Genomic DNA, 12,301 nt, shown 5'->3' with positions numbered 1-12,301 from the left:
ACATATTAAAAATATTTAATGTTATATATTTTCTAAACAAAAATGTTATTTAAACGTAATTCAATCAACAGAAAGATAATCTGTAAAATATAAAATGTTATATAGTATAAAAGAATAAAAATTTATATTGTAAATTTAAAACGTCTTGTAATTTAAAAAAAAAACTTCAAAGAGTCGTCTATTAAAAACAGAGAGTGTAAAATAGAGATATTTTTTACATCTGTGGATATATATAGATGATTTTTATATCCGACAATGCTACCTAATTTATGAAAAGTCATGTCTGATTATATCATTTTGAATTGTCATATAGATTCACGTCTACTAATACTTCTTGAACCACGTTGAAGATCTCATGTAAAAAAAAATTCTACTAATTTACATAATTTTTTTTTGGTTTCGAATTGGGACTTTTGGTGTAAAATTATTAATGAACCATTAGTAAACCACTTCCACTTGTGGATATATTTTTTATGTTTCCTATTGGATTAAAGGGGCATCCGTTTCTTGTGCGGAATATTTACGTTGTTCATGCTTAATTTTGATGGAATTCAAATATGTATAGATGTTTGGTCAGCTTGTAAAAACACTTATTACACTTTAGATTTCATTTTTTTATTACAAATGATGTAACATCTACATATTTTATATGTGGTATATATAAACTAACGTCCTTAATTTGTAAAATTGTTTTCTTACTAAACTGTTAAATTAATCTTACTTTGTTATATATGTGCAACTTCTAATTTCATTCATAAAACGCTATGTTTGGTATCACGGAAAAATAAAAAAATTAGTCGTGTTAATTTGCTAAATGTAGGTGTCTTACAGACCCAAAATTAAACGCTATAGTAAATGTAAAATATCTCAAATTTTAGTCAAAAAATAAGTTAATCTAGGCTTTATACACACAAAATATCAATTATCTTCTCTGTCACATTACAAAAAAAAAAAAAATTATCTCCTATGTTACACAAAAAATACTTTTAAGTTAACTTTTGACCAGGCTTTATCATTTTTTGAGAAATTATGTATTTTTTTATATATGATCAATGAGAAAAATTAAATATAACAAATAAACAAAACTGTGTTCCAAGCCATCAAACATGCCAGATAAGCATGATATACACAATAAAATTAAATAATTAGATAACTAAACTTAGAACATAGATAAAACTAAAAATAAATACATTTGAAGTATATATAGTTATATATGATTTCGCGTATCAACCACCACCACAGCTGTAGCAATAACCATGATCACCGATGCTATATTTTCCACCACCTTCGTACTCATTCAAAAATTCATTTTCCACTACAGTCGTTCTTGACAGAGTTTCACTAATGGCCATCAAGCACGCCCACCTGGAGAATAGGATGGTGATTGGTGATTGGTGATCGATCAAACATCACATATCTGAGCAGTGGTAATCAAGATAAAAAAAAGTATGTTAGTTCGATAGAGATAATGGGTTTGTAACATTAACAAAGTCATACAAAATTTACTTACTGAACTTGGCAATCAAATAATCCATAAGATAAGTAGAAACATTAAAATGATGAATGATAAGTGCATTTAAAAGAAACTCTACAACCTTTATATCTACAGAATCTATGTTCAATCCATATATATGTTTGAAGGTCTACGTTTTTCAAATGCAATTTGCTGTTAAGTTAATTCCATTAACATTTCTTATAGTAAGCTAATTCATATCAGTTAGCTCTTTACTAAAGGATAATAAGCCTAGTGTGAAACGATAAAAACTGCTGTTGCACACATGACACACCAAAAAAAATCAACTTTCAAGTGCTCTGTTTAGAGTCCATTAACCTGGAGAGGAGACTTGGTAGATTCATCTTTGAGGATTAAGAAGAAGAAGTGTGTGTTGTTTCAGAAATCATGAGCAACTTTATCCTCTCTACACATAAAAATATAAAACCAAATTGATATTATTGCACAGAACAATATCAACATAATGTTGTTTACTAATCAAACCAATGGAAAAATCTCATTCCCAAAACAACACAAATCAAATACTTGAAGTTAGAGATTATAAGGAACAAAGGTATTTCACTTACATATAAAGGTTCACAATCGAGAGGCCTTTCTGGAATTCCACACTGGTAAACCCTACCACTGCTGCCTTCGCTGTACACTCGAAGAAAGACGTACGCCATGGTTAGCAACACAACCACTTTCGAAGATAGTGATAAACTCGAAAATCTCAAAAGAAACAACAACATAATTGACCAAACCGAAAGAAGGAAGGGAGAACAAACAAAATAGAGAAGGAAGAGCAAATTGAAAGGAGAAAACAAACGCGATCTGTGTTGCCGCAATCCGCTCTCACCCTCCTCGCCCACTTCATTGGCTTGATATCCCCTGTGCATATATCATCACAATTTACCAAGAATAGTTCATATATAACATCAGAATGAGTTATATCATCACTGAGATATGTCAAACAAAATCAGATCAAACATTAAGATTATTGCTAATCTCTTAAAAGATGAGAAAATACTTGCAGTGGAAGAGATGCTTAGAGGAAGTTTCAAAAGGCATAAACTCCAACACAACAGGAATCTGTGAGCGAAGGCAGACCCATCAATGGAAATGATCAAATGAACCAAATTTATGAGAGCCAAGGAGATCTTTGAAGCATTTAAGAGAGAAAATAAGCTGATGCCTTACGCCACCGACGCATACCTAAAGATGAATCCTTGTCCTCCCAAGTCGATAAGGAGGACTCAGAGAAGACGACGGCGCCGGAGGCAATTGCGCATGCCTGTATGATCAGCCTTCTTCCTTCTTTATCAGTTTGGTTATGTTGGCTCCATGAGATCAAGCGATCTTGGTTCAGGTCTTGTTCAAGGCACTGTAAAAGATGATGTTGTACAAAACTAAATATAACTCAATTTATCTTCTCCTTCGTGAACACACTGCATAACCCAATATCCACAGCCATCAGAAACAAACAATAATAGTAGACAGAAGAATTTTCTATATACAAATGCAATAAAAATCAAGTCATATAATCAATATAGAGCACAAAATATTGTATACTCCTACCTTTCCGTTTGATTTAGCAGAGTTCATGGTTATAGCGTGATCTCTTTCTGTGGAAGTTTCCGATTTTGTCTGAATTTAGGTTTAGATGTAGTGATTTATATAGGTGGAGAATGAAGGGGAGGTGGAACGAAACCATCAAAGGGGGATTGAAGAGTATCACTGATTGATCAGGGGGGTCTGTTACGCCTTTTACAGTAGACGGAGACGTGGAAGAGTCGTATTGATAGATGCTTAGGAGATAGGTTTTTGGCAGCTGGGCCATGATTTAATTTTTGGAAACAACACGGAAGGTCCAATAACTCGACAAAGATGTTGTGACATGGCAAATTAATGTCTTCTGATTGGTTGATTATTTAATCCAACGTGGACATGCTCTCCTTTGACCATATTCCCCTTTTAGTATAGGTTAGATCCTTGTTAATTGTTATCCATCGATTTTGTTGCTTGTTCATGTCACACACTCTTAATTTTTAGAAACCAACCAAAACATACATAAACCAAAATGATCAACATTTTCTTTTTTCATGTCACACAGGAAATTACAAGAACTTTGTTCTTTTGCAAGCTTTACACAATGAGCAGCTTCAAGAACACACAGAAGAAGAAAAAAGTGTCCAAAGAAAGAATGGCTATATAGTTCAATCATGTTCTTCTCTTCATGAATCAAGCTTCCAAAGGTTCTTCAAGTACTGCACTCAAAACAAAGAGAATGTTGGGCTTGTTAAAGCCCATGTCCAACTCTATATTGTCCGATTAGTACGATATTGTCCACTTTGGGTCTAATTGGCTGGCCCACATGGATTTACTTTTGGGCTCCTTCCCAAAAGGCCTCGTACTCTAATAGGGTATTTTGGTCTTCTCGCAGATTTTCGTCAAACAGCTCTGATACCAATTGTTGGGATTTCACAATCTCATGTCCAACTCAATATTGTCCGATTAGTACGATATTGTCCACATTGGGCCTAATTGGCTGGCCAGTATGAATTTACTTTTGAGCTCCTTCCCAAAAGGCCACGTACTAGTTAGAGTTGGATATCTCTTTATATATTAGACACTCATTGTCTAAACTTCCAATGTGGGACTTGACATCTCTGAGAGAACGTGCCTATAAGGTTCTTTCTATGAACCAATTCTTACTTCAAGAAGACCAAAAAACCTTCTCTCTTTTGTTGAAGACATTTCTGCATTGGGAGCGAGTGGTTGTTTTGTCGGCACATCAGGGAGATCCAATATCTCGTCTTCTTCACGCACTGGCTCTGTTGTAGGCACCTCAGGCATGTCTTCAACATTGAGCTTTCAACAAACATTAAAACATTATATATCACCACTTTGGCTCCATTCAAGAAGATTATAAAAAAGAGAGTAAATTGTACCAGAAGAAACATCAACAAGGACAGAATGTGTAATACGAGAGAAACCATGATTGTGATACCTGACTTTCGAGGTTGTCGAATTCTACTAAGATATCTCTTCTTCATCTTCTTCTGATAGTTTCTCCCCCAATATAGCACTCAGCTCCTAACACCCCCAAGTAGTTTAACAAGTTAGACAAAGCAAACGAATACTCATCTTTATAGCTATAGGTAACTCACATTCTGATAAGCCTTGGCCTCGGCAGTGTCATCCATTAGTTTTTGAACATCATCAAGGTTGACTTCGCTCTGAATCGCCTTCATCGCACTGTTAACTTGCTTTAAGCTCTCAAAGACTGCCTTCTGCTTGCTTGTAAGTTCAATATCTGCCAACTGAGTCATACCAATATGTTTGTTTTTAGGTTTCTTCCAAAATACTAAATCAAGTGGAGAGAAAAAAGAGCTTTAGTTTCTGAGGAGTTCCTTCTGTTCCATTATCAGGCTGAACAAAGATGAAAAGGCAACCATTAGTTTCTGAGAGAACGTATCAGAGACAAATAACAAATAGGAAGTGTACCAAGCTGTCTGGTTTTTCGTTTGTTGGGATTACGAGAGTTGGGAGTATAGAAGCCTCCATTGTTCTTGAAGATTTCTTCCCACATACCAATTTGGTTGAGAGGGTCAGTAGATTTCAAACCTTGTCGGTTGAACAAAATGCGAGGAAGTTGTATTCATGTTAGCAAGAGATACATACAAAAACTTCATTAAGCAAAAACCTCGAGAATTGCAACAAAGATCACAAGTTGAGAGTTATGCAAGGGAGTTGCAGCAAAAAGAAGAAGAAAAAAGCTTTAAGCCATTTTCCATCACCCAATTTTCATTCAAGGCATCTCTCAGAAGAAGAGATACACAAGCAAATATTCAGAGTTGCAGTTGACGACAATAAAACCTAACCTAATCCATAAAATCAAAGGAGGAAAAACAGAGATCCCAATCCGAAGGCAGAACCTTCTTCTCGTCTTTTTGAGTCAAGAGGGCTTCAAAAAAGGGCAAACTTTCCCGCGGAAACCATGAATAAAACAGATATTGTGTAGAAAATGAGCATTCTATTGATAATAACAAATGTATTTACACTATGGTTCGATATCTACAACTTGGAATCTCCTTCTTCTCCTTAGTTCTCCTTTTACGGGCATACCTTGACTAGGTGTTACAGAGATAGATGAACGTGCGTTGGCAGAGACTTTAGGAGTGTCACGCTCTGGTTGGTGAGCAACTAGCACCCATTCACCGCCCTCGAAGTTTTCTTCTTCTGCTTCCTCCAAGATGCCGTCGATGTCTCTGATCTCCATTTCATCAATATCGATCATGTCAAGTCTCTTACCCCAATCGCCATCAACAGCCCCTCCTCTGGCTGCACTTTCAAATATTCCTTTAATTGCTCTTAGAAGAGGCCAGTCACCACCACACATGACGGGAGATGGTGGCATTAGAAGCGACGGAGTTTTCCCTTCAGGCAATACAGGCACGTTATCTCCTAGCTCAGTCGCCAGTCGCTCAGCAATGTCATTTAAACCATGAACCGAAGCCGTGATATAAGCTAGAGGCAAATGACCAGCATTCTCAAGTACTTTAACACGCTCCTTAACATCTCCTACGTAGAGAGCATTGTGAAACTGACTCATCACATTGTTCTTCACTTCCGCAGTCTTCATCAACTTTGAAAGCTTGTCTATATTGCCAGTAATGAGATAAAGAAAAGATAGCTTCTCAAAGTTCTCTGTCTGCTGGTATGCAAACTCAGCAATTCCAGAGTTACCCTGGCGAAGAGCTTCCACCCCAAGTCTATACCAGTGGTCTTTCTCGTTAATCTGTGTGGCAGATGCAAAAGCTGAGCGGAGGTTGCCACTTTCAAGAGCCAGGTTGAATCGGATCCTCTCGTCTTCCGAAAAATGGAGGGCAACTTCAGGGAATCCTTTCTGCTGCAGGTAAGCAATCGTAGCCTGTCCACATAGCGGGGAGGTATTTAGCATGCTCATGACATGACCATATCTCTTTCTTAGTAGTGAAAGCTTGAATAGATGCTCAGTTGCATTAATGGTGATAACCCTGTTTTTCCCATCCCGATCCAAGCAAAAGATTGTATTGCCAGACACCTTGGTGATATAGATAGGGACATCTAGGGACCGGATGATTCCACTCTCTCCATTTGGAAGACAGTACTTGATGTGATTCAGAGTTGTGTAAATGAAGGCACCATTGTCGTCCCAAGCTCCACTTTTCACACCTACAGTCTCATGAAGCGTGCACTGGAAGACGAGTTTTTTGCTGGCAAAAACGATGGTATCTTTGCTGAGCAAAGCAACACTCTCCATATCATCAGACCAAACGACGTACCTAACAAAAGGTGTCTGAAGTTCACCAAGAACAAGCCTTCGCTGGAGGTCAAATATAACCAATTTATCCTCAGACTTACAAAGCAGTTTTCCAGCGCCAGCGTAAAAGATACCATCCGTGGGAATAGGCAGAGAACTCTTTTCAATCACCTCATTCTTTAGATTCTTCACTAGCACCTCCTGGCCGGTGCTTTTCTCAAGAACAGCAAATTTATTACGGGTAAGGAATACCGCAGAACCACATGTCCCCTTCTTTGCGCCTTGCACAATGCCACCCCTACCAACCTTATCTTTCGGTGTGATGTACAGCTCGTAAGAACCACCATCCAGATCTGAGCAGATCAAAACTGCATTTTCCGTCGGGCTGTAAGATAGAGTCCTTGGATTTTGATTCAAGCGTCGAGAATCAGGACGCTGAATAGGGATAACCTGGGAATCTTTCTGAGATGAATATTCGTAGTAACTCAAAAATCCATCCTTGGCATAGAACAAAGAATCACCACTGAAAGCAAATGCAGGACGTTCTCTTTCAAATTTGAACACCGCCATGCCACTGTCGTGTCCCGCTGCCAGTAGATTGATTTCAGGATGAACAGCAAGAACCCATGTCCGGAAACGTTCACATTGATAAGTATGGAATTTTGTTCTCTTGGTAGCATCCCAAACACAGATGCGCTTATCCTCGGAGCTCGATATAATCATGTCCTGTTTTGCATGAAATATGACGGATGAAACGTTATTAATATGACCTCGCAGTGTATCCACCACCTCCCACGCTTTAGTTTCTGCAATAAAATTGAAAAGAAAATATGTCTTACCTCAGCGCGCCAATATTACAATAATTCAATGAACTAACGAAGGAGGAGGAAATAAATACCATTCATACGCCACAGCTTTATTTGCTGGTCATCAGAACCAGAGACGATGAGAGGAAGGGTGGGATGAAAAGAAGCCCAGTTAACTCCTCTATCATGACCTTCAAGGACGTACTTAACTATAGCGTCATCAGCAGGAGATGCTGTCTTGTTCCCAAGAGAAGTAATATCCCACACACGGACAGTGTGATCCGAGGATGCTGATACGACAAGGTCTTCCTTAGGATGGAAAGAAGCACACATAGCATTATGATTGTGACCAGTCAAGACGGAAATACAAGTCCGTGACTGCCAGTTCCAAATGCGGATAGTCTGATCGTCACTAGCACTCACGATCCAAGGTTTTTCGTGGTGAAATTGAACAGTGCGGATACGATCGAGATGGCCGAGAAGAGTGAAAAGGCACATGTGTGTGTTGTAGTTCCACACTATAATCTTGTAATCATCCCCTGCAACACAAATAATGTTTTGGAAGAGTATGAAAAAGCAGTCTACATGGGATCTGCTTTCAATGGACGCCAAAACATAAATTCTAACTTTGTACCAGTTCAGTGCTAGAGTCAAGTAAACCAAGGATGGGACAAATCTATGAAACAATCCTCCACCAATAGAATCCTATCACACTAAGAGCTAATAGTTAGCGCATGAAAAGAAGAATGCATATACCTCCCGAGACGAACCAAGGCCGTGAATTATGGATGTGAACACCGCGAACAGGTCCCTCGTGCTCGACGAATCTACGGATCATAGTACGCAACCGATAATCCCAGAGCTGGATAACACCACTGTGTAAACTGAAGAGAATCCATGGTCTTTTACGGTGGAAGCTTAGGCCATTGACTCGGTCACTCTTTATATCCAATTTGATCAACATTATGAAACAGCTCTACACAAAAACAAGATCACAATGTTGACAGAGTAGCGCAAAAGCAAAAACCTAATCCAATCGATATCGCAAACGAGCCAAGTTGGCTCCGCACCAAGTAGTGAGATTAGTACAACGAAGAAGAGGAGAGAAGTAGGGATTCACCTTCGGATCAGATCAGTTCGCAGGAGGAAAAGCGATCAAGCACAGCTTCACCGTGATGCGAGAGCAAGAGTACCAGAGCGATGCCAAAGATTGAGAAAAGTCGAAGAATCGGTAGATTCTGTTTCGTAGAGTAGATACGTCTCTCCACTTTCTCCTGGCGTCAGTAATTGTGGGTCCCATTATATATTCTGACTTATCCTTGTTTTTTCAATAAGAAAATATATATATATATTCTGATTTATTCTTTTACTAGTTTTACGGGAAAAGAATTCAATATGATAAGTTTTTCATCCATATTTGGACATCAATTTTTTTTTAGAAAAAATCTTGTCAATACCATTAATTGGATACCATTTTTTAAAGTACTATAACATTTTAGTTTAAAACGATAATAACAAATAAATGTTAATCTTTTTTTGGTGTAAAATAATATTTGAGAATTCGGCCAAAAAAAACCTTAACTTTGCACGAATTGCCAAAAGAAACATGAACTTTTGGGCTGACCAAAAAAACACCAAACTTTCATTGACTTTAGAATTAATTAACAATGTTTTCGCTGACTTGCCAATTTAGCACGCCGTCAACAAATTTAACAGAAATATTTGACGTCGTTTATTGTTGGCGTTAAGTGAAACGACGTCGTTTTCAAATGAGATGAAACGACGTCGTTTTACATGATTTGAAATTAAAAATATGTAGACACCTAGATTCGAACCCATGTTGTTTGGTCAAATGGCAAGGTCTTTTACCACTACGCTAGTGGAACTTTCAATGTACTTACTAACATGTTTACTTTTATTTGGTACTGATTGAATATAAAAATATTCTCTAAAAACTTAAAAAGATCTTTAAAATTCCAAAAAATTGAAAAATAAGAAATTTTTTATAAAATCAATTTTGAAATTAAAATTGAAAATAAATTTTATTTTTCTTTTTAAAAAATAAAAACTCTTCCAAAATTTTCTATAAAATTAAAACGAACTTTAAATTCCAAAAAATTGAAAAAAATAAAGAAATTTTTTATAAAATTAATTTTGAAATTAAAATTGAAAATAAAATTTTATTTTTCTTTAAAAAAATAAAATTTTATATTTCTTAAAAAAAAATCTCCCAAAATTTTCATAAAATTAATTTTGAATTAAAATTAAAATATTTTTTTTCTTTAAAAAGTCAAAAAGTTTCCAAAATTTCATTTTTTTAAAAAAAATCCAAATTTTTTAAAAATTATAATAAAATGCAAAAAATTAAAGTTACAATTATCAACTTTTTATGTGTGTATAATTAATTTCAACTTTTAGCAAATGTATTAAAAAATTGAAAATTTTGGAAGATTTTTTATTTTATGAAAAGAAAAAATAAAATTTTATTTTCTATTTTAATTTCAAAATTAATTTTATAAAAAAATTCTTTATTTTTTCAATTTTTTTGGAATTTTAAAGATCTTTTTAAGTTTTTAGAAAATTTTGAAAGAGTTTTTATTTTTTAAAAAGAAAAATAAAATTTTATTTTTTAAAAAGAAAAATAATTTTTTTTTATAAAAATCTTCTTTATTTTTTAATTTTTTGGAATTTTAAAGATCTTATTAAGTTTTGAGAGAATTTTTTATATTTAATATGTACCAAATAAAAGTAAACATGTTAGCAAGTACATTGAAAGTGTGAGTAGCCTAGTGGTAAAATACCTTGCCATTTGACCAACCAACATGGGTTCAAATCCAGGGGTCTACATATTTTTTAATTTCAAATCATATAAAACAACGTCGTTTCATCTCATTTGAAAACGACGTCGTTTCACTTAACGCCAACAATAAACGATGTCAAATATTTCTGTTAAATTTGTTGACGGCGTGCTAAATTGGCAAGTCAGCGAAAACATTGTTAATTAATTATAAAGTCAATGAAAGTTTGGTGTTTTTTTGGTCAGCTCAAAAGTTCATGTTTCTCAAAAGTTCATGTTTCTTTTGGCAATTCGTACAAAGTTGAAGTTTTTTTTGGCCGAATTCTCAATAATATTTACAGAGCTAAATTTTAAACCACCAACATACTCATACTAATAAAAATTAAACTTCGAAACACTCAAAACCAAAATTGACAAATACTTCACGATATATGTTTACATGTAAGACAGATCAGTGAAGCGAACGTAGTGTAGTGGCTTGTGCTCTTGTTGTATCTCGCTTCGCCCCGGGTTCGAACGCTCTTTTTTAATTTGTTTTTTTTAATAATTTCTCGTTTCTAATTAATCGGGTTGAAATTACCATAATATCCCCACCTTCCTCCTTTAGTCTGAAACTCTAATTTGGCCTCTCAAGCTGAAGTGTGAACCAAATCACTCAGTGAAATTGCCGCTTATAATAAAACTAAACCGAAATTTATCAAGATTTACACAAAAAAAAAATCGAAAACAGAAGAAGTAACGGAATCGTAACCGAATTGTAACCCCCACTATATAAATAGTCGTCAACATCTACTTCGAGAGAGGGAGTGATTAAATCGAATTACTCAAGAACTCTCTCTTTCTCTCTCTTTATCTCTAGTCAATAACTCAATCTCTCTCGCGTCAATCATGCTGTCTCCTGAGATGGTCACCAAATTGAGCAACACTGGGCTCAAGTGGTACTACAACAGCGTGGTGCAGGGGCTGTATTCGCTCTTCGCTCATCTCTTCTTCGGTCTGGCGCTGGTCCGTTGGTTTGGCTTCTTGATGCTCGTGATAACTCTGGCACTGGTGCACAGCTCGGCCTTCGTCGATACTCTTAGCGATGGATACAAGTGGCTCGCGAGGTCAGTTGTCATTGCGCCAGGCCTGCTGATCTTCCCTTTCTGCCCAAGACCATGGCCTATGAAGAAGAAGCTCGAAGAGTGGTGCGTAAACATGAGCCAGAAGCCGTGGTTTCGATCTATTCTATACGATTTGGTGAAAGGAGGGGGCGCCATTGCATGTTACTACGGCTCGAACTACCTCGGCACCTTCTTGCAGATCATAACCGATCCTTGTTTGATCCACGCCACAGTCAGTTTCACCTTCTTTCTACTGACTCTGGACTTTCTTTACGACTTCGAGGAAGTGATCGAGCTATGCGACAACTTCGTCTTCGCCTGCTACGGGCTCATGATAAACGAGAATCAGAGAAAGATCAGGCATTTCTTTGTACACGCGACTTGTGTGTTTCTCTGCGTATTCAAGTCTTTTCTTCGCTCAAACATGCAGCTTTTCCTCTCCAAGATCGAGAAGAAGCCAGAAGTTGGACTTCCTTTGACTGTCGATCAGGCGACCCAATCCCCTCCGCCGATCCAATCCCCTCCGCCGAGCCAATCCAATCCGGGGGATGATACTAGCGGCACAGGTTTTCACGGAGCTAGGATGCTCATTACAAAATAGCGACGTGGCAGTGGAGTTTGATACAACACCAAAAAAAAAATTGTATAGATAATTCAAATTTTGTTCGATTAGATTTTGTATATAGGATGGAGTGTAGCTAGAGATCCATGGAGGGATCGATAATTCTTTGAGGTTGATGACGAGCATGTCTTTCCACCCACGCTTCATTAATAAAAATAACGCGAAATTTGACAAGT

General features: G+C 36.5%; 1 protein-coding gene across 1 annotated transcript; it reads right to left on the bottom strand.

The window, feature by feature from the left end:
- Positions 1 to 5,508: 5,508 nt before the first annotated feature.
- LOC125593172 (coatomer subunit alpha-1-like) lies at positions 5,509 to 8,885 on the bottom strand. Its single transcript, XM_048769396.1, has 4 exons — positions 8,724 to 8,885; positions 8,360 to 8,579; positions 7,696 to 8,142; positions 5,509 to 7,603 (listed from the first exon to the last, which is right to left on the bottom strand). Exons 2-4 carry the CDS (start codon positions 8,565 to 8,567, stop codon positions 5,556 to 5,558), a joined length of 2,703 nt encoding a protein of 900 aa, XP_048625353.1. The 5' UTR covers positions 8,568 to 8,579; positions 8,724 to 8,885; the 3' UTR covers positions 5,509 to 5,555.
- Between the last annotated feature and the right edge of the window lie 3,416 nt (positions 8,886 to 12,301).

Source organism: Brassica napus, chromosome C9 (genome assembly GCF_020379485.1).
Source record: "Brassica napus cultivar Da-Ae chromosome C9, Da-Ae, whole genome shotgun sequence".
Classification (NCBI taxonomy): domain Eukaryota; kingdom Viridiplantae; phylum Streptophyta; class Magnoliopsida; order Brassicales; family Brassicaceae; genus Brassica; species Brassica napus.
Note: the sequence above shows the minus strand (reverse complement) of the source record. Positions and strands in the feature narration are given on the sequence as shown.